We start from the raw sequence: 20444 nt of genomic DNA, 5'->3' as shown, positions 1-20444 counted from the left end.
AGGACGAGGACTTGATCGTGAGCTCGAGGCTTCACATTCAGTACAGGGTAGGTCAGCGGTCCTGGCCGCCCCGATTGCCCCAAGCCGGGCTAGTGTGAGACGTGAGAGAGCCCGACACCGCGACAAACGGGCTTGCTTCGCTACCGCACCGGATTCAATCGATCGAAAATGGACTGCCCAGGGGGTTCGGCATCGCCTGCATAACTGTGACGGTGAGATTGAGCGTTGGCCTCGGGGTGAACCGAGCCCTTGGCGTGGCAGTTGACGGTCAGCTCTTGTGCTCTCGCTGGTGGGTAGCGCCAGTGCCCCGTTGCTGGAGCCGGTGCCGGTGCCCCGCATCGGAGTAAAGAGTATTCACGGCTTGACGCGGGCAAGGTATGAGTGATGCAGCTACAGAGATCCATCAACACCGGACGAGCATAGCCGACCGACGACATTTGGCCAGGAGAAGCGCCGCATCATCATCCGCAGAGAGCAGCTCCTTCCTGCCTTGAACATCTCCGAGGCCTCGGACCCTAAATCAACCATCGGCAGCCCCTCCTCCTCCACCGGCGACGGACGGAAGTCGCGAGGCCCCAGTCGCAACTTCCTCGCGGGGGCCAGCGCTAAATAGCCCCCTCCCAATCGACTTTTTCATCAGGCCGGCCGAGGACCTGCGCCGACGACGACGCCTTCATCCGCCGCCGCCGCCGCCGTGCGTGCGGGAGGTGAGCGAGCTGGTCTGAGCTCGATTGTGCGTACTTGCCTGCAGCAGGAGCTGAGCCGAGCTCGGCTGCTCGAGTAGTCAGGAACCCTTCTCGCCGCCCCTCGTCTGTCTAAACTTGTTGAGGCACGCTTCGATCCTCCTCAACGCCAGCAGCCATGTCAGCCATCCCACCCCGGAACCTCTGGCAGCTGCACGTCGCCGTCGGCGAGGCTCCGGCCGTCGTGCGCGTCCGCAACCTCCAGGCTACCGTCAAGGGCCCCAACGACGCCTGGGGCCGCCGCGGCCGCTTGCAGCCCATCCTCGTCTCGTGCAAGGTCGAGTTGCGTCAGCCCTTTAGCGGAACCTCGTCGGCCGACGCCCTTGCCTCGGATACGGTTCACTACGGCCAGCTGAGCAAGGCCATCCTCGCCAGCCTCGACCGTCTCGCCTCCGAGACGTGCTCGCCTGAGCCCCCGTCCTCGGCCCCCGCCGCCGGCTCCGGGTCTCAGTCGGCCGGCGCGTCGTCGTCTGTGGCTGCCTCGTCATCACCGTGGCCTCTGAGCCTGTGCGAGGTGCTCACGTACATCTGGATGGACCTTACCGGCTTCTACCACAACGGTCGGCCAGTCGATGCCGATGACGATGACGGCGGTCATCCCATCTCCGCGTCGTCGGCTGCCACCACGGCGCCCTTCCTACGCAACCTCAGATCTGTGCGGTGCATCGAGCTGACAGGGCACCTGCCCAAGGCGTCCCTCGTAGGTGACGGCCCCAGCTTCACGTACACGGGTGTGTTCGGCAACGACCTCGTCGGTACGACTATGCGTATCTATGGTCGAACCCTGCGTCTACAGAACCTGCGCGTCCCTACCCTCATCGGCATCAACGACAACGAGCGCGAGGCCCGCCAGGCGGCGATTGTGAGTGTCGAGGTGGACAATTACGAAGCATCGTTTGACATTTTCAATGCGCTCGAGTCCAAGATTGTCGATGTGAGTCCCGCCACTCGTCGTCGCCTTTTGCTGCAGACACATGACCTGGGGCCGCTCCGAGTGCTGACAATTCCGGCGCGCAGAGATTGGAAAACTCGTCGTTTGGGACTCTCGAGGCGCTGGCCACAGATATTGCAGAGACAGTCACGCTATACCTCCGACTGGAGAGAGCGGAGCCTCTCGACGGGTCGGGCTCGCAGCTCAAGATCATCGTTGACAAGCCCATAGCGGTGCCCTTTGCCGACGCCCCGTCCGTGGAGCTGCGTGTCAACACGAGGGATGTGCCGGTATCAGTATATCATTAGCCGTATACCGACGATGACGACAGAGACGACGACATGTACTCGGGCTGAACATGTGTGCACATTGTCATGATATAATGGAAGATGGTGTATAGACCATGCCGCTGTCTAGTTTTCCTACAAGTGTCCAGTCTAGAGGTATCAAGTCTATCGTGCCCAATCCCAAACTCCGGTAGCGTCCAAAGCGAGGAGCGCATCAATGTTAGAAGAAATCACTGCCATGGCGTCACGAATCGTTACACATCAGAATGTCGCACTGGGGCACGTCGCCGTTGGTGACGTCGCGGATGAAGGCGGGATCGGGATCGAAGAGCATGACGTGAAAATGCTCGACGGCGTGGATCGACTTGAGGGCGGACCAGTTCTTGAACCAGGCGACCTGCGGAGATGAACACGGTGCACGGAGAGGCTGCGGGAGACGACGCAACACGAACTTACATTGTCAGCGGCCACGCGCGAGCGAAACGTCTTGGCTACGTAGCTGTCAATGGCGGCGCGAGTCTCGTCGGTGAGATCGCCGGAGACGGGATCCGACTCGAGCTCGAACTTTGTCCAGACGACGAGGTGGACGATGCGCTTGTCGAGCCCGTAGGGCCAGTCGTTGAAGATGATCCTGACGTCGTCCGGGTGCTGGAAGGGCAGGCCGCGGGCGACAATGGGCTCCTGCCAGCGGAGGCGCTCGGCGAGCACGAAGGCGGCGACGGAGCCGTAGAGGGCGGCCTGGCGATGGGCGTAGGACCTGTAGCGGCGCAGCTGGGAGGGGATGCGCTGGAAGCGCTCGAGCTCGTTGGCGGTGATGAGGGCGCGGACCTCGGGCCAGGTGAGGCGGCTGAAGGACGAGTCTAGGGAGCCGACGATGCGGCGGTCCTTGTCGCTGAGGTTAAGGAGGAAGGCGGGGCACTCCGGGGTCCTCTCGGCCTCCGGGACGTTGTAGTGCCAGTAGGGGATGGGGTCGAGGGAGCCCATGTTGGCTGTACGGGCGGCCTGTTGCCCGGCGTGGTCTGCTGGATGGAGGGGGGGTGGCTGTGGGAGGGCGTCGATGGTCTGGAGCAGCACCGGCCTTTTTTTATGAGTCTGTGAGCGATGTCGTGAAGCGAGGTAAGGCGAAGACAGAGCAGAGCAGAGTAGAGCAAAATTCAAGTTCGCGGCACCGTCGTTGGTCCGGGGCGCGAGGCCGTCATAAAGTTTCGTTTCGCGGGCCTGGCTCTGTCATCACGGGGGCCGGCGGAGGGCGGGAACGCAGGGTCCGGCGGGGAGCCTCATCAGTCACTCCGCCCGGCGCGCCGGAAGGGCTGACGGACCACTGCGGTTGCCAGATCGAGGCACGCCACGGGGCGCCGCGACAGGCGGAGATGCCCTTTTTGCGGGCGGAACGGGGTGGGCACGGAGGGGGATGCAACGTTGTGGCAGGGCTGGGTGGTCCCGGTGTTGTCGGTGCAGCTTGGCTGCCGGGCCGTTTTTTAAGGTAGATGGGCGATGGTGTTTGTTCAGCCAAAGAAAAGCCCCATCTATCCGCGGCCGGCGGGCCAGGCAGAGTGCCGGAGCCGGAGAATTTCGGCCCGGAGGAGGATGAGGTGTGGTTAGTGGCTGCCAGTGTCCGACAGTGGACGCCAGACAGACAGGGAGCGGCCTTGATGCCGAATCCGCGGCATCTGTACTCCGTAATTGCGACAGAGACCAACAAGGTTGCTTTCAATACACATGGATGACATGTACCGTTGCTGGTGCCCAAGGGCCGGAAGTCGGTCTCGCAGCCAGGCGAGATGAGCTCCGGCCTGGCTGTGAGACCGTGTGCTTCATCGCCGTCAGAGTCAGGAAAAGTGCCACCGCGTAGCACCAGGAACGGCGACTCCAGCCAATGCCGTCCCCACGTGTCGCGGCCAGGGGCCCTTGGACAAGCTCGATTACTGAGGGCAGTCGTTCAAGCTCGGCCGCGGTGTGACTGCTGATGCTACGTTCATACACACAGCACTGTCACCGTGCGATGCTGTGCTCCCTCGATGCGAGTCAAATATAGAAGGAAGTAGGTGGGTATGTGAGTAAGTACCAACCTGCGACTGTGCGAGGGCAAGACTCGCAACCTGGGTCGACGTGACATCTGCTGCTACGTAGGTATCGTATCGTGCGTGCAGCGACAGCCACCATGCAGCCATCATCCCATCACGACGGGTCAGTCGCTCCTTGTCAAGGCGACAGCGAGATGGCTTCAGAAGCCGGCTGGCTCAATAGCGCGGCCCCATCTGCCGCACCCCATCATTGGGAGACCCTGCTTGACTCCCGCTGCATCTGCATCGGCTGCCATGGCCGCCGTTGGGTCGTGGTTGTGTCGTTGACGGCGACGCTGTGCGTGGTGGTACTACGGTAATCACGGTTCCTGGCTCTCAGCCGTTTTTTTGGTGGCAATGTATGATGTACCACAAGGTGCGATGTCCGTCTTTGCGTGGACTGACTGACTGATTGCCCTGGCACGAGAAGATGGTGAGGGCGCCTGGTTCTCAACAGACAGACAGACAAACAATCGAATCGAACAAATGGCGCTTCGAGAGCCTGCTCTATTTTTCGATCCACAGTTTCGTCGACACCGATCACCGATGAGCTGTTGCACTCGCTCGTGCTTGTGTGGTGCCAAATGGCGACAAATTTGCTAGCTCGTAGTTTCTCTTAGCTGCCGCCCGGCGATCGGCCAGCTGTGGGCTGAGCTGGCCTGGATGGGGCTGGACTGAACTGGATAGGGACAGTTTCCGTAGCGGCGGCGGTGGCGGTATGTAGTGGTGGCGTTTGCGGCGGCCAAGTGGTTTGTTCGTTCGGTGGTGGTGTCGTCGTTTTGTTGGTTGGGGCGGAAAAGGATTTGCAGTCTGCAGCGGCCTGTCCGTCATGGCAGCAGGCGCCCTGTCATGCACGTGTGTATACTTTGCAGGCACGCACGCACGCGCCTGCAATCCTTTCCCGTGCCACTGGCTTTCCCGCAGGGGTTTTTTTTTTTGCCACCCTTGTTGGGCGACAACACGTCTTCTTCACCTCCGCGCGCCTCCTTAGGCGAGATGGGAAACGGTCCATGGATCCATGGGATGGGCATGGGACTGGGATGGCACGGATGCCGCCGCCGCCGCCGCCGCCGCCGCTGGACGGGCGGTGGTGGGCCGTGAGGACGGAACAGAACCAGCCCCAAAACAAAACTGGACCGGGTTTTTGATGAGCGGGTTTGCTGAAATTGGACCTGCTGGGGGGATGGGCAACTTTGTTCGGCCCATGGTGGGGGACAAGGTGGACGACTCGCGAACACGGTGCGACGAGGCATCCCCAGCAGGTCAATTACTGCCTTCGCAGCACCTTGTTCGTCAGTGCGGCGTGTGGTACTCGATGTATCCGGCTCGAATTCGTCAGTTGCCGCATTGCGTCGCTACAGGGCGTCAAGCGAAGTTTTCTTTTGTTCGATCTGGCGGCTGTCTGTCGACGCCGTACTGACGTCAACCACTGCCAACAGGAGCTGTAGCGTATTGGGCGGTACTACCCCTCAGGCACCTTCGAAAGGCAATGGAGTAAGGTTATTACTTCACCGTACCTGACCTGGCAAGCCTGGATTGGTTGCCTGGTCAGCATCCATCGGCACGACATCGCGCGCAGCCTCCAGGCATTTGCATGGAGCCTACTTTCGGATACGTGTACGGACGAAATCCCTGACTCGGAGCAAGCCGTCAATTCAAGCTCATCAGCGCGTCTCGCCTCACCGCACCGCACCGCACCAGACGGGAGAGCTTCTCGGTGCACAGCCTCGCCGCCCCCCCAGCAGCAGGGCACCTGGAGCTTCTCTCGCTAGAACGGCGGGGGTGGTGACAGCCTTGGACAGAACTGGAGGTTGCAGCCCGGCCACCCTGATAGGCTAGGCTGCCAGCTCACCCGTGCAAGGGGAGGGAGGAGGGGGAGCGTTTGCCCCCAATCCCGCCCCCTGGCACATCTGTCTCCCAGCGCTCAATCCAGCTGCCCTGCCCTGCTGTTCCCCCCACCACGGCCGCCAGACCTTCCATGGGCTGGCTGCTTGTTGCCCCGCCTCCCTCTACGTAGCAGTACGAGCAGCTCTCTTTCCTGTCTTGTCTCTCCTGACCCAGTTTCATCACTCTCGTGTCGTCGACAACTTCGACGTCTTCCCTCCTCCTCCCGTCCCGTCCCCTCCTCTTCTCCTCCTTCCACCTCGCCTCCCTTCTCCTCCTCTCCCCTCACCTCGACGGATCCGCCACCCCCTCCCACGATAGTTTCGAATCGACGACGGACAAGACGACATTACAGCTGCCTCCCATCCCCCGCTGACGCAACAGCATCTCCCACAATGGCTGGTGTCAAGAGCTCACTGCCCTCGCACCTCAACCCAAGGGCCACCGCCGCCGACGGTGACGACAATGGCTTCGAGAGACGCCATCACGGCAAGACGCGCAGTCACATGGCAAGTTCTGCCCCTCCCCTCAGCCATGTCCTCGCATGCCTCTCCACAGCCGTATCTCATTGCCTGCCGCCCCTGTCCCTGTTCCTCTCTGCCCATCCTACCATCGCCCTGCTCGCCGTTCGATTCCGCCCATTCCTGCCACCTGTTTGCAGCGTACACAACAACACAGCAAACCACCACTGGATCAGCCTCGCCCACGGCTTGCTCTCCCGACTCTGTGGGCTACGACCGACGCGAACTCGGCTCCTTGTACGCGCCTGGCTCGCTTCTGCTTTGTGACGGCGCGCCACAGTCTGAAGCGTCCCGGCATGCGGCTCGCTCCAAGTTCAGTGTTGCGCCGCCCTCCACAGACTGCTACGAACCTTGCGCCGCTCACTGCTCCATGTCACTGCCTTTCGCTCTTGGCTCGAGTGACCTAACGGACGACCTCGCCAAGTGATGCACTTTGAGACGCTCTCCCGACTCAATCACGACCTTCGACCGTCTTTCCCTCGGCCTACTACATAAAGCCGCCACCCTCTTTCCCTCGATTGCCTTGCCTGGCGCCTCCCCTCGCCGATTACGTTTCCGCCCCCGTTACCATGGCTCTCGTGGACGCACCTTGCGAATCAACGCTAACCGTGCATACGCAGGCCTTTGAGAACACGTCGACCAGCGTGGCCGCGGCTCAGATGCGAAATGCCTTGACCAACCTTGCCGAGACGGTCGAGGACCCCGAGCAGAAGAAGGTACAGCCACATGACGTCCTGCTCCCCTGCCCAGCCTGCTGACCACAGCACCCCCAGCTGTTCGAGACGGAGATGGATAACTTCTTTGCCCTCTTCCGCCGCTACCTTAACGACAAGGCCAAGGGCAACGCTGTGTAAGTGACCGCTGCCGCCCTGCTGCTGCTGCTGCTTCCAGGCTGACCTGTCTCCCAGCGACTGGGACCGCATCGCCCCGCCTGCCCAGGGTCAGGTCGTCGACTACGAGGATCTCGCCAACTCCGAGTCGGTCAACTTCCTTGGCAAGCTTGCTGTTCTCAAGCTCAATGGCGGCCTCGGCACCTCGATGGGCTGTGTCGGCCCCAAGTCGGTCATCGAAGTTCGCGACGGCATGTCCTTCCTCGACCTCTCGGTCCGCCAGATCGAGTACCTGAACCGCACGTACAACGTCAACGTGCCCTTCATCCTCATGAACTCGTTCAACACCAACGACGACACCGCCGCCATCATCAAGAAGTACGAGGGCCACAACGTCGACATCCTCACCTTCAACCAGTCCAGATACCCCCGAATCCTCAAGGACTCGCTCCTGCCCGTCCCCAAGGATTTCAAGTCCTCCATCACCGAATGGTACCCTCCGGGCCACGGCGACGTCTTCGAGTCCCTCTACAACTCGGGCATTCTCGACAAGCTGATTGAGCGCGGCATCGAGATCATCTTCCTCTCCAACGTCGACAATCTCGGCGCCGTCGTCGACCTGCGCATCCTGCAGCACATGGTGGAGACCAAGGCCGAGTACATCATGGAGCTGACCAACAAGACAAAGGCCGACGTCAAGGGTGGTACCATCATCGACTACGAAGGCTCCGTCCGCCTTCTCGAAATTGCCCAGGTCCCCAAGGAGCACGTCAACGAGTTCAAGTCGATCAAGAAGTTCAAGTACTTCAACACCAACAATATCTGGCTCAACCTCAAAGCCATTAAGCGCGTCGTCGAGCACGACGAGCTCGAGATGGAGATCATCCCCAACGGCAAGACCATCCCCGGCGACAAGAAAGGCGAGTCGGACATCTCCATCATTCAGCTCGAGACGGCTGTCGGCGCCGCCATTCGCCACTTTAAGAATGCACACGGCGTCAACGTGCCGCGCCGCCGCTTCCTGCCCGTCAAGACTTGCTCGGATCTGATGCTGGTCAAGTCGGATCTGTACACCCTCAAGCACGGCCAGCTCCAGATGAGCGCCGCCCGCTTCGGCGACGCCCCTCTCATCAAGCTCGGCGGCGACTTCAAGAAGGTTTCAGACTTCCAGAAGCGCATTCCCTCGATCCCCAAGGTCCTCGAGCTGGACCACCTGACCATCACGGGCGCTGTCAACCTCGGCCGCGGTGTAACGCTCAAGGGCACTGTCATCATTGTGGCTACCGAAGGCAGCACCATTGACATCCCCCCGGGTTCCATCCTGGAGAACGTAGTGGTTCAGGGCAGCTTGCGTCTGCTGGAGCATTAAACGGAGACGGGGTCGCGACGGGAAAAGAGAGACCCCTTTATTCTTCGCGGTGGCGGGGATTTACAAACGCGCCATGGGCCGGTGGTCAAGTTGCGTCTCTTGGGCGCACTCGACTGGGAAAACTTGAGTCCGCAGCACGACCGCACTGGCAGGGAGATGTGCTTCGCGTGTATGTGGACTATGGTTGTTGGATGGGGACATGTGGATTATGGGTATTTAGCAGCCGCATGAGCGCGCCCGACAGGTCCTGCTGCAAGTGGTACTGTAACTCAGCGCCGGAAAATTAATCATTGTCGAGTTTGACGTTTTTCAGGGCAGCTGCTCCACCAATCGGCTCCGTGGACTCGACTGGACTGGTGACGGTCCGATGGCATGGACGAGCGCTGCGTCCCGCAACCCAAGATTTTGTTTGCTGCACGGGCCATGCATGTACTTATTACTGTATTGACCGGCATCCCCTGCGGCTGTGCGACCTCGGCGCGGTTCTGCGTTGGTGACACGCTGTGCGACCACGGTGGGTGTGACTCGCAAGCGGCACGACGGCGTGACGGCGGGACATGATCAAGCACGACCTACATACCCCCTACATAACTCGTGGTCTATGTGCCGCCCGAGTCACATCCGCCGCTGAGCCCCCGCGGGGCCAGGTTGCGCCACAGGGGGCATACCGGAGTTCGGCATCGCTGCGCAGGCGACCCTCCCTGCTCCATTTATGGCTGTGGGGGTTATGCTTCATGGTGGGGCGGCCACCCGGCTGGTGACGCTCTTGTTGGGGATGGAGCATTGCGCTTTGCGCTTCAGATTGATTCAAAAGGGGTCGCTGCTAGTTGAGGCCATGGCGGGCCCGCTTACGGGAGCCTCTCGATGACGGCCGTTGATGAAGGTCCGGAATGGTGGACGTCACTGTGGGCTCCTATCCGCACAACCACTGACTGAGGAGGCACAAAGGGTACTCACTGATGAGCTTATTTGATATTGAGTTGCTGGTGAGGCAAGTCTCAGAGAGCGTGGGAGAACGCGAACAAGGAGGCATATAACCCGATTCTGGTTGTTGTTGCCCGCTGGGCTTTCCTGTATTTGTAATTCGTGGTGATGGGCTTGACGCAGGCAACGAGCCTAGCGGGCCGATGACACAGCGGAGGCGATACAGGGTCGCCTGCGGATCGACGGGTAACAGATCATGGTATTTTTGAAGAGATCTCCGACGCGTCGAGAGCTGCCGAAGGTGGGAGCGGGGGGTGGCGGGCTTCGCCCTCGATATAGTACTACTTCGTCTGCCATGTTGGAATGCGGATTCATTCTCAGATAGCTCGCTAAGGCCATGAGTAAGTGGTTCTGTATAGTGCATACTACCTTGGTTGGACGTCCTGCTCACGACGCGCGCGTATCCCTGGCTTGGATGCCATTCGATACTTGGCTGAGGCAGGATATCATTCGAATGTTGTTGGTTCTGACACGGCAGCGGCGTCGGAAGCGCGGCCGACATTTGGCTGCGTGGGCGCGGCTGGAGGCCACGATCCCTTGTGCAGTAGCTAGCATGGGGCGCGCAAGCGAGCAGGCATATGATGGTGACGCTCATCTCAAACGATTGCCGGACAGGAGCGAGGATGGCCGTATCAGAGCGGTCATGCTGCCACGGTGACGGTGGATCGCTCTCGGCTCTGGCTGGGCATCATCACGCCCGCGAGTCGCGGCCCCGCAAGATGTGATGGTAGTGCAGTCAATTGTCCACCCGCGTGGCTGGACGAGGTGTGAGGCGCAGCACCTCAAACCTGAAGTTCTTTGAGCACTACCGTCCACGCCTGTGCCCCAAGCAAACGTGTGTCTGCCTGTATTCGGGGCCATGACGGCTTCGTATTCTCGGCGTGGTGGTGTGCCTCTGGCCGCCACCATTCGCTGGTCAGGCTGAAGAGGCGGGCGGTGGGTAAGGTCCCGACCTCCCAAGCTTCATGACAGCAGTTGAAAGGCACGTCCTTGTTTGGCGAAGGGAGAGAGACATGTGCTGAAGAGCACAATGGGGGAGCTGGTTCTGGGTCGGGCTAGCGTGTAATTTCAGCCACCTGGAGCTGAGGCTTTGAGTGGGCGGGCGGAGTCGAGCGTGGGGACTTCCTCATGAGGCATGGACGGTGGGTGGCAACCAGCAGAGCTGGGGCAGACGTGCCTGACGGCCAAGACGGGCCCTCCACAGAGGCGAGAAGGGGAGGCATCCGTGTTAACCGCCTGTCCATTCATGGGCGTCCATGGCGCGCTTGCGGGGCGGGTCCCAGTTCCCATTCCCTGCCCCTGTTTGGACAGTTTGGACGTGCTGCTCGGCGGCCGGTCTGTCGCCTGGACCTCACAAAAGGGGCGACCTAGAGACAGGCTTGATTGATGTGGTGTTGGCTGGTAAGGGAGGTGACGAGAGGTACCATTGCGCTCGACGAGCCTCGATGATGGGTGCTCAGCTCCGCGGTCGCGTGAGAGAGAGGCTGATGCACCGAGGGCGGCGGGGGCGAGCTTGAAGTAAACTCTGCTGAAGACGTCGGCCATGGTTGGGTCCTCTGGTGAGACTAGGGGACGGACGTAGATTTTGGGGGATCCGCTCCTTCAAACGAGTGCTATGCATGTTGAGATAGGCCCTTGGACTAGCTGGCGCGTGGTGGTGTCTCTCTGGGGCCGGTCTGCCGCGCGTTTGGGCCTTCCCCCCCAGCGACAGGTGGGTGTGGAAATGGAATGTGACCGAGGACGGGGCCCTCAGAGGGCCAAGGCCGGCGCGCCGCGGTGCAGATAATTTGCCTCCTCATGCCGCCCCAAGCCAGAAAGAGCCACGGCCATTGTTATTTCAGCTGGGGGCGCGCCTCGCCGGCCTTCATTTCCCTCTTCTTTTGCCCTCTCCCCTTCTTCCTCTTCTTGTTCGTTTTGGCCCAGTCGTTGCAGTCGATCGCTCTCCAACCTTCGAACCGTTTTTCCCGCCGCCGTCCATTTTTGCATCTTGTAAGTGTGTCCTTGCGTGTACGACACGGAGGAGTTGTTCTTTTCTTGTCCCTTTCCTTTTTTTATCGCTTCTACTGCATTAGCCACAGCCCCCCGCCCTGTGCGTGTCTCTGCTGTCGATTGTGACTGGTACCGCACTGTGGGTTCGTTCTGCGTGGGTGCGTGCGCTCTTGCTGGCGGGCACGCGATGGTCAAGCTGCTCCTGCGCAGGTGGATCATCGACATGAAAAGGCGAGGAGCGCGCGAGGGAGAAGGAGAGAATCAATGACTGTCAAAGAGACGCGGCGAGCGAATCGACAGATGACAGCCGCGAGAGAAAGGCCTGGCCTGGCCTGACGAACGGATCGGCAACGGGCTGAGGGGTAACCCATTGGCCTCTCCGCACCACCGGCTTCGCCTCGTTGAGCTTTACGAATGTTGTGGCCCAGCAGAAAGAGGCAGTGGCAAAGAACAGAGCAAAACGGGACGAGCGTTCCACGCGGCCTTGATCATTGCGTCGCGCCACCCGCCGTCGCTCTTTCCCGCTTGTCGCGTCGACGGACTGCGCAGCGCCATCTGCTCTCTGATCGCTCCTGCCCGATCTTGCCTGCTCACCCACACACGCACCCACATGCGCGAGCGCGCAGAACAGCAGGGCCATGTTGTGTCATTTCTTATCATCCATACATCATGTCCTAATGGCCAACATCATTGCCTTGCCCTCCCTTACTCCCTCCTTCCCTCTCCCGCCTCTTCTTTGCTCACCACACGCGAGCGCGCCCCATTGCATATTCCGTGTTGGACAGGAAGCAAGCAGGCTTGCAATCTCGCGAGCAAACACACAGAAATCGACCGTCCAAGAGTGTCCATTGAGTCATCTACGAGCTAGCTAACACGTATTGTTCCCCGCGCAGCAAGACACTCGTTCTACGCCTCTTCACCTCTCTCGCCCGCCATGAAGTACTCACTTGCCATCATCTCGGCCTTGGCCGCCGTCGTGGTCGCGGACCCGAAGCTTCTCAACAGCCAATACCAGGTTACCGAGGGCGAGAACTTCACCCTCAAATTCTCTGGCTGCTCCGAGGGCTGCTCCATCATCATCCAGACGGGGCCCAGCAACAACCTTAAGACGGTCAAGACGCTGACGAGTATGTTTCCCCCTTGACCTCTGACCTTTGAAGCCTTTCAAACGCCCTTGGTCTTGGTAATTCCAGTTGCTGATGCTCCTTGCCCCATCTAGGCAGTGTCACGGGCGACTCCTTCACCTTCAAGCCGGAGGGCCTCCCCTCGGGCACTTACGCCTTCAGGATCACCGACACCAAGGGTGTGAACAACTACAGCCCCCAGTTTAGCTACCAGGGCACCGGCAGCACCTCTGCCGCCTCCACGGACAGCGCCACTGCCTCTAGCACCGCCAAGTCCACCTCGGCCGCCTCGTCGACTGCCTCGTCGACTGCCTCGTCAACTGCATCTTCGACCGAGACCGAGACCACCGCCACCGTGTCCAGCACCACCGGGTCCACCAGCACTGCTTCTGGGACTACCATGACCACGACCACCTCCAACGCTTCTTCTACCACTGCGGCCTCTACCACGGCCAGCTCCAGTGAGCATGCCCTTCCCCTTGATACATCAAGGACCATTACTAACCAGCACCTTCAGGCGCGTCATCCAAGACCTCGTCTGCTCCCCCTGCCTCGACTACCGTCCCCAACGCCGGCGGCCGCATGTCGGCCCCCCTGGGTATTGCCGGTGCCGTCGCCGTCATGGCTCTTCTTAACTAAACTCAGCGTGGATGTCGAGGCTGGGAACCTGGGCACTGTTTTTACTTATCATTACCGACTAGCGTGTAGACTGTTGGCCGGTGGCGAACGGTGGTAGTCGCGCACATTTGTAGTGTCGACTGTCTGGTGGTGCAAGCCGGCAGCTCTTTAATCGTGTAAGAATTGCGATGTGTCTATTAGTCTATGATTGGAAGTTGTAATGGACAAGCACGCACATCTTTATGTGACGACATGTCGCTCAGGACAAGCGCTGTGTAGAATGGCGGTGCTCATGGGGCACACGTGCTGCGGGAGACGGACTGACACCACCGGCGGCAGCGGAGTGGTGTAGTTTTGCTTCTCTGGGGGTCTTTAGCAGTGACACCGTTGTTCCAAGCCGCGAGCTAGACGCGCAGAGAAAAGCAAAGAATCAGTGACACAAACTGTTCTTGCAGAGTCGATGAGCCGCGCCGGCCCAGCGGCTCGCCGCGGATCAATCTCCCTCGCCTCTGCGGCGGGCCGCCAGTGGGCCGGCCGCGCCGGTGGAGTGCGGGAGATCGACAGCCCTCTCTGCATCTGGGGTTGCGCAACACTGCCCAGTCCAGTGGGTACGGCGTATATTTATCGTAGTATTTCACTTCACTCAGGCACGTAGTATGTTGTGTGCACAGTACGTCGTACTTTGTAGTACTAGCTACGGTGCATCTTTCTTGTGTTCATGATGAGTAACGGGGCCTTGGAAAGATGCACGGCAAGACAGGTCACTAGAGCCTACCTAGAGGTACCTTAGTACTAAGGCAATTGATAGCACGAAAGGTTAGTAGTACCTAACATGTATGCCCAACCTGCGTATATGGCGGGACAGTGTCCCGCCATCGAGCAGCTCATCTTCATATATATGTATATATATATATATATATATATATATATATTTCCGTTCGCAGCAGCAGCAGCAGTGTCTAACCTAGTACTTTGTACGTATGAGGAGACGAGGGTGGGGAGGGGGGGGGGGGGGTTGTTCATCCCGCGTACGCGAATGGTTGCCATCACGTCGCAACCCAACCGTTTGAACGCACACACGCCTTCGCCTTGCCTCGGATGCTTGGACAGGACCAGGAAGAGGGAGGCAGGGAGGGAAGGAAGGAGGGAGGGTGTATAACGCGGCGGCGGGGTGGGCGGTGCACCGACGGACGAACGAATGCATGCACACACACGCGCACTCCCCCTTCTTCCCCCCCTCCTCCCGATTGTGCGGAGGATGGAGGGAGGGAGGGAAGGACCCTTGTTTCTGGTAATGTGTGGTTTGGGGCCTGGTTTGGGCCCCTGGGGAAATCTGTCGGTTCGTGTGGCCTTACTTTTATTGGAGCCCAATCGATTTGTAGCGACGGGGATGGTGCTGACTTGTGTACGACCGCATGGGGGGGGGGCCGCTTGCTGCGTCACACGGTGGTGGGCTGGGCAGCCATGCCATCTATGCCCGGGAATCGGGGATGGATGGGGTGGTGGTGGTGGCGGTGGTGGTGGGCTGTGCAATGGCAAATCTGGGGAGCACGCACAAACGCGAGACGAGCAGTCAGTCAGTCAGTTGCATCACCATCGTGTTTGTTGCTCGCGTATACAGTAGTTACAATACAAGTGAAATGAAACGTAAAGCAGGAAAAAAGAAAGGCCTTGTGCTGTTGTACCAGGCCGAGAAACGCTCCCGACGCTATGTTTCAGAAAGCAAAACAGTCAAAAAAAAACAGGAGACTCTGTTCAGACCCAAAGCAAGTACGACTAACGCCCCGATTTTCGTTGGCCTCTTCCCAAGACAAGAACTACTAAGTTTGCACAATGTATCTTCTTGGTACTCCATTTGTGTACAAGCAAAGACAAGGAAGGGAAGGGAAGGGGGAAAGAGGGGAAGGAGGAAGGAAGCTCGCAGTTCGCCGTTTCAACGATCCTGGGTCAGCCCCGCGTATATATCGTCATTGTACACGCCGACATCGACGTCACTGGTCCAAGTGCCCATGTAAGCCACGTCCGTATCATACGGGACGGGAGCCCACATGTGCAGGGCGCTGCCGTCGCCGTGCATGTTGTCGTAGTAGGTGTGATGGCCGACATTCCTGTGCTCGTCGTCGCTGCCCTCGAGGCATTGGCGACAACGTCGACGACAGGCCATCCTGTCTCCAGAGGACCAACTGATGGTCTTGTTGAGCTCGTCGTGGAGCTGTATGTTGCTAGCATTCAATTCGGGGCCAACGCCCTGGATCGACGTCGTATCGCTCGTGGTTGGAATGCTTGCAGCGCCGTCTTCTTGACGCTGCACGAAGGTCCAGTCGTTGGAAACGTCACCGCGGGCTGGAGAAGCCTGAGTCGGAAGGCCTCTGGCGCGGCTCTCGGTGGCGGCAGGGTTGGCTGCGGTACGGCGTCGATCTTTGCGCTTGCTCGTGTGATGATGGTCTTGTTGCTTGGACGGACGGCGGGCCGGCACGGGAAGCGCCGCGGCGGCGATACGATGGTCACCCATAGCGTGTACAATGGTAGTTAAAGGAGGGGCTGTCGGGTGTTTCCTGTCGGATATAGATATGGATGTATCGTGCGCAGATGCACTGTTCGAATGACGCCACCAGACGGTGCCCAGAGATGCCGTTTTGCTGTGTAGAGACCCGCTAACAAGAACCACAGCGGACCCAGGGCAACCCCCACAGCAAGCAGGAAGAGGGGCGGTAGGTATGAAGTGCTTCCTGTATGATGGGAATAGATGGACAGCCAGCGAAGAAGCCGGGGAAAAAAAATCTTGACTGCTATGTGACGAGTCGAGCCAAGGAAGAGGGCAGTGTCGTTCATTTATGCCGCGAGAGAGAGCCGGCCTCGGAACCTGACCTGGCTGGGCACCAGAAAGCAGGGTGCATCAAGAGCTGCATATTCTTGAGGCTCCTGGCGCAGAGGACCCGCGGACCCGCCATCGGCCTGCACCTCGGTGCTGGAGTGGGCAAAGGTGCTTGCAGCAAGGGCGGGAGGGGTGTCACGGGGATGCCAGTATCGCGTGTATCGAAACGCCGTGCGTCGGCCCCAGCAGCCTCACTTTTTTTTTCTCATTGCAGTGTCGAAGGTGGGCTAGGCGCAAGAGGTCTGCTTGGCCGCACATTTTGTGCGTCAGGATACCTACGTACGTACATATAGTACGTAGCTGTGAAGATGTCGGGTCAATGTGGTGGGTGCGTGCCTGCACGTCGTGCACCGGCATCGCATGGCATCGGCAGGGGGCCTGGGTGCCGGGACCTCAGCATCGTGGGCATCGCATGGCATGGTATCGCAGCGCGGCGTGTCGCATCTCACTGCATGACGAGCCAGCAGCAACGGCCAGGTCCCCAACGTGTGCAGTGCTCCCCGACTTGGCCGCTGGTGAGAAGGGATGCTGTGCTCCTGCTGCAGGCAGCAAGCGCGTACCGTACTGTCTGTAAGCTCCGATCTGTGGCAAGCCATGATAATCTGCGAGGTATGGATCATGGACGAGACCGCGCCGCCAACAAGACCGAAGGGGAAACGTCGAACATACGTGGTGCCAACTGGTTTGGACGGGACAAAGACTCGGCGGGACAAGATTCGCCAGATACCATGGGCGTTAAGTTCCGTTGCTCGTTGGCTGCCGTTGGTTGGATGCCACCGTGCCACCCCCAACCCAAGCTCAAGCGGGCACCCCTGTCCGCCGCCGGCAGCTTTGTTTGATGGATGGCGTGACACGCTGCACGATGGATGAGGTGTGTCGGCATCAAGAGAACCAGTGGCTCAATGTCCTGCCACTCTTCGGCGTGCGACTGGCCAATGTCTGTTCGTCGGTCGAGCCTTTTTTTTTTCCCCCCCTGCTTCCTCGTTCGCTGGGGTCATGGCGGGAGTCGGGTCATGTGGTCTCATTCTTGGTGTTGCGCACTAGACGAACCTCTCTCTGGCCCGGCTGCTCCCTGTCGAACTCGACGCGGTCAAGGCGACAGCTCAGGTTGGCACAGGCAAATCAACAGCGTGCGATGATTAGGCGACGTATTGCATGCAGCTCCGTGCGATGTGCGAAAGTGCGCATGAAAGGCGCGCGCATCGTGAATGGCGGCAAGTCAGATCAGTTTCCGTAGACGGCGACAACTGTGATTGATGAGAGGCGGGTGGGGAACCTGGGATTACGTACATACCCTTGGCTGGACATTGGCTCTATTCTCGTCGTCAGAAGGCAGCACAGGCACAGTTCTGTCGTAAATGTCTGGGTGGAGGCTGGATGGATGCTCTTGTTCCCCCGTTTGTGAGCTCAATGAAGCTACAATGCAATCAATGCAATGCAATGCAACATGCCTGACCAAGTGTCTCGCAGAGGCAAGAGCTACTAAGTAGGTACGGTACGTACGTACGCGCCTTCCATATTAAAGCGAGGCTAACACTTAGTAACTTGCTTCGTACGAGGTAGCAAAGGTACTGTACGTAAGGTACTAAGTTACTAACTGTAGGTACCTTAGTAGTAGTATGAACATGAGTTCGGACGCAGGCAGTTATTACGAAAGGTGATCAAACGCGTGGCCTGCCACCAGGGAAGGACTGAAGCACGACCAAGTAAGTGCTCAAGACAAGCCAACGTAGGTGAGACAGGTGCCCTGAGTATCTCTTACGTACGAGGTAGGCGCGGAGTGCAGTGCAATGCAATACTAACGTACCGACACACATCCGACGCTGCTAGCTTTTGCGCTGCCCCGATCAGATTGCGGCTCGCCTCTCACCTCACACTCTGTTTTTTCTTATGTGTTTGTGTTTGTGTGCGTGTGTGTTGGTTTCTCCCCCTTCCCTTCCTGCCGACGCCATGTCGAAATGAGTGGCCAGCGCAGGGTTGGTCGGTCGGCCGGCCACGCAACCTGCAACTGCAACTGCAACTGCAACTGCGGCTGCAGCTGCAGCTGCAGCACCACGACAACCACCACCACCACCATTATCCATGAGGCCCAACCATCCATGCAATCCCTCCATCTGATCGTTGCAGACTGCTCGGTGCAGGCGTTCTTTTCGGTGGCCAGAAGGAGGGCGCTTGTAACTCCACGCCTCATCGCACATGCGCAGGTACAAGGAACCTGCATCTGGAGCCCATCCCATCATCCATCATCCATCCATCCACACCGCCGGCGTCGACACCATCATCACCAGCCGCCCCTCCGGCCCTCCTCGGGTTGGCCCATCATCGCGCTCATCCGAGCAGTCCTGCATGCGCATGGCGGATTCATTTCCCTGCAGTCCTTGGCCTCGGAAAGTACGGCACCCTAACGTCCATGATTGCTGAGACGAGCTGACTCTCACACGAGCAAATTGCGCCTCCCGCATGCTGCTGATTCTTTGTGGCCGTCTGTGCCCCGTACCCCATCCGCCACTGACGAGGATCGGACGCACGCACGCAAGCAAGCAAGCATGCCATGCGTGCGCCGGACTATTTGCCTAATTCTGCCGGCGAGCAGCCGCCCCGTCCGGCTCTTGAGTCTTGACACAGCTTCGAGTGGACCTCGCGAAGTCACACCGCATGCGAGAAGCCCGAGTGATGTGCTGTCCCTGCCTTCGGTCATGGGAGAATACACCTACGGACCAAGTACATGCGTTGTGACACGCATGCACAAATGCTTTTGGCTGGGCGGTGAGGATGAGCGTACCTTTACCCCTAATCAAATCAGACCTTCGATCGACCGACGCGTAAGTTACGACATGGCCCAGACCGACCTCGCTAAGCGCATTCGTATGCGTCAGCTGCCACAGGTGCCATCCTGCGCCCTCTTCCCCAGCAGCCGGAGGCCATCAACTCGCATCATGCAATGCAGCCGACTTTTTATCAAATGCGATGCAGTGGGCAGCTTGTGGTGCGTGCGCGCTGCACCACACCGCGCCCCAAAGGGTGCCCGTCGAAACGAAGGATGTCGTGCAACGTCTTTCACAGCAAGACTTGGACGTTGTGCTGCTCGCCCCATTCTGGAAGCCTGCTACTTTTGTTCGCACTTTGCCAAGCTGGGCGAGGGGTGATGTTGATCCCCCAACGCTCATCACGCCCATGATGGGGGCAAGGCTTTCCGGGCTCGCCCACGATAAATCACTCAAACATCTACCTTCGCGCTCGCGGTCCAGTCACAGCCCTCGAGGTACGAGGCGAGACCTTGGCGTCTTGATTTGCCAAGCAGCCGCCGTGTCACTGTACGGAAGCCTGTCTGTCTGCAGCCGACAAGCGATGAGCATCTCGACCTCGACCGCTTGGTAGGCATGGCAGGCTGTCACATTGACACGATGCCGATCGTATGTATACCTAACCGCCCCGGCGATCTATGCATTGCGTGGCTGCACACGAAAGCCGCCATCCTACGCCGCATCCATGTCGCACCATGACGACCGGGTGATTTGCAGCGTGCAGACCTTCGTCGCCCGGCCGCAGCGAGGTTGATTGCACGGCCGTGCTTCACCACGACTCGGCTTCGCTGCCCCCCAGCGTGGCTACTCCCTCCATAACGGCAGTCCATCCAGGTCGTGGTAGTTCATGACTGTTGTGAAGCCCAACGCCTGTAGCCAAGGACTGTGCCTTTATGTGATTTCTGCACGACTGTCGGCAATGGCCGCCACTAGGGAGTCCGCGCCGCCTCAAACCGCTTCAACCCCTTGTTCAGACTGCTAACAGAACGAAGCTGCGACGGAATAGGCGTCCTAGATCAAGCACACCGCCGGCGTGGCGGTACAAAAGGCGCACACCGGGGACGGACACTAGGTGCACCTGGGTATGACACCGCCCCATCGGCATTCAGGGTCACTTTCAGACGCCTTTACATCAGTCCGGGGCGGTGCTTGACAAGGAGGCTTTGCGCCGTGCGGTCGCGAACATATACACTCAGCGGGTGGCTCATGGTGACTTGGCCTAGCCATCGCTCGTAGGCATCATGCTCGTCTACCCAGGTCTTCGTCGTTCCGACCCTTATGGCTCTCTCAGACTTCTCATGCATGTTTAGGCCCCATGTGGCGATTAGGATCGTGCCGATGGCCCCAGGGCCAAAGTTGTCGGTCGGTGCGTCATGGGCTCATGCATATGGCGGTGCTGCTACTGCACCTTGAGCAGTATCC

At 59.4% G+C, this 20444-nt stretch overlaps 7 protein-coding genes across 8 annotated transcripts; 5 read left to right on the top strand and 2 right to left on the bottom strand.

Annotated features, from left to right (window-relative positions):
* Positions 1–156: 156 nt before the first annotated feature.
* Positions 157–2741, top strand: JDV02_001465 (uncharacterized protein). The gene is made up of 2 exons (XM_047982401.1): positions 157–1677; positions 1761–2741. The coding sequence occupies exons 1-2, from the start codon at positions 862–864 to the stop codon at positions 1980–1982; spliced, it is 1038 nt and encodes a 345-aa protein (XP_047838365.1). The 5' UTR covers positions 157–861; the 3' UTR covers positions 1983–2741.
* Positions 2206–2945, bottom strand: JDV02_001464 (uncharacterized protein; the record flags this gene model as incomplete). The annotated part of the gene is made up of 2 exons (XM_047982400.1): positions 2206–2358; positions 2418–2945. 2 exons carry the CDS (start codon positions 2943–2945, stop codon positions 2206–2208), a joined length of 681 nt encoding a protein of 226 aa, XP_047838364.1.
* A 2017-nt stretch (positions 2946–4962) lies between these two features.
* On the top strand, positions 4963–5484 carry JDV02_001463 (uncharacterized protein). Its single transcript, XM_047982399.1, has one exon. It carries the CDS (start codon positions 5043–5045, stop codon positions 5442–5444), a length of 402 nt encoding a protein of 133 aa, XP_047838363.1. The 5' UTR covers positions 4963–5042; the 3' UTR covers positions 5445–5484.
* Positions 5485–6084: 600 nt separating this feature from the next.
* On the top strand, positions 6085–9860 carry UGP1 (UTP--glucose-1-phosphate uridylyltransferase). Of its 2 annotated transcripts, XM_047982397.1 has the most exons (4): positions 6085–6417; positions 7050–7145; positions 7203–7279; positions 7338–9860. In XM_047982397.1, the coding sequence occupies exons 1-4, from the start codon at positions 6304–6306 to the stop codon at positions 8626–8628; spliced, it is 1578 nt and encodes a 525-aa protein (XP_047838361.1). In that variant the 5' UTR covers positions 6085–6303; the 3' UTR covers positions 8629–9860. The 2 variants fall into 2 exon arrangements, with proteins under 2 accessions (XP_047838361.1, XP_047838362.1); XM_047982398.1 differs by having other exon boundaries at positions 6085–7145.
* Positions 9861–11423: 1563 nt separating this feature from the next.
* Positions 11424–13781, top strand: JDV02_001461 (uncharacterized protein). Its single transcript, XM_047982396.1, has 4 exons — positions 11424–11601; positions 12495–12728; positions 12821–13186; positions 13243–13781. The coding sequence occupies exons 2-4, from the start codon at positions 12536–12538 to the stop codon at positions 13362–13364; spliced, it is 681 nt and encodes a 226-aa protein (XP_047838360.1). The 5' UTR covers positions 11424–11601; positions 12495–12535; the 3' UTR covers positions 13365–13781.
* Positions 13782–15276: 1495 nt separating this feature from the next.
* On the bottom strand, positions 15277–15855 carry JDV02_001460 (uncharacterized protein; the record flags this gene model as incomplete). The annotated part of the gene is made up of 1 exon (XM_047982395.1): positions 15277–15855. The coding sequence occupies one exon, from the start codon at positions 15853–15855 to the stop codon at positions 15277–15279; it is 579 nt and encodes a 192-aa protein (XP_047838359.1).
* A 3330-nt stretch (positions 15856–19185) lies between these two features.
* Positions 19186–19596, top strand: JDV02_001459 (uncharacterized protein; the record flags this gene model as incomplete). The annotated part of the gene is made up of 1 exon (XM_047982394.1): positions 19186–19596. One exon carries the CDS (start codon positions 19186–19188, stop codon positions 19594–19596), a length of 411 nt encoding a protein of 136 aa, XP_047838358.1.
* Between the last annotated feature and the right edge of the window lie 848 nt (positions 19597–20444).

Source organism: Purpureocillium takamizusanense, chromosome 1 (genome assembly GCF_022605165.1).
Source record: "Purpureocillium takamizusanense chromosome 1, complete sequence".
Lineage (NCBI taxonomy): Eukaryota > Fungi > Ascomycota > Sordariomycetes > Hypocreales > Ophiocordycipitaceae > Purpureocillium > Purpureocillium takamizusanense.
The sequence above is the reverse complement of the archived record's forward strand: the minus strand, read 5'-3'. Positions and strand labels throughout refer to the sequence as shown.

Bases quoted from the DNA above. Each gene is read 5' to 3' on its own strand.
- JDV02_001463 (XM_047982399.1), top strand. From the start codon at position 5,043: ATGGGATGGGCATGGGACTGGGATGGCACGGATGCCGCCGCCGCCGCC.
- UGP1 (XM_047982397.1), top strand. From the start codon at position 6,304: ATGGCTGGTGTCAAGAGCTCACTGCCCTCGCACCTCAACCCAAGGGCC. The intron at 6,418-7,049 runs GCAAGTTCTGCC...GTGCATACGCAG, and splicing joins GCAAGACGCGCAGTCACATG to GCCTTTGAGAACACGTCGAC. The intron at 7,280-7,337 runs GTAAGTGACCGC...CCTGTCTCCCAG, and splicing joins AAGGCCAAGGGCAACGCTGT to CGACTGGGACCGCATCGCCC.
- JDV02_001465 (XM_047982401.1), top strand. From the start codon at position 862: ATGTCAGCCATCCCACCCCGGAACCTCTGGCAGCTGCACGTCGCCGTC. The intron at 1,678-1,760 runs GTGAGTCCCGCC...TCCGGCGCGCAG, and splicing joins TCGAGTCCAAGATTGTCGAT to AGATTGGAAAACTCGTCGTT.
- JDV02_001461 (XM_047982396.1), top strand. From the start codon at position 12,536: ATGAAGTACTCACTTGCCATCATCTCGGCCTTGGCCGCCGTCGTGGTC. The intron at 12,729-12,820 runs GTATGTTTCCCC...TGCCCCATCTAG, and splicing joins GACGGTCAAGACGCTGACGA to GCAGTGTCACGGGCGACTCC. The intron at 13,187-13,242 runs GTGAGCATGCCC...CAGCACCTTCAG, and splicing joins CTCTACCACGGCCAGCTCCA to GCGCGTCATCCAAGACCTCG.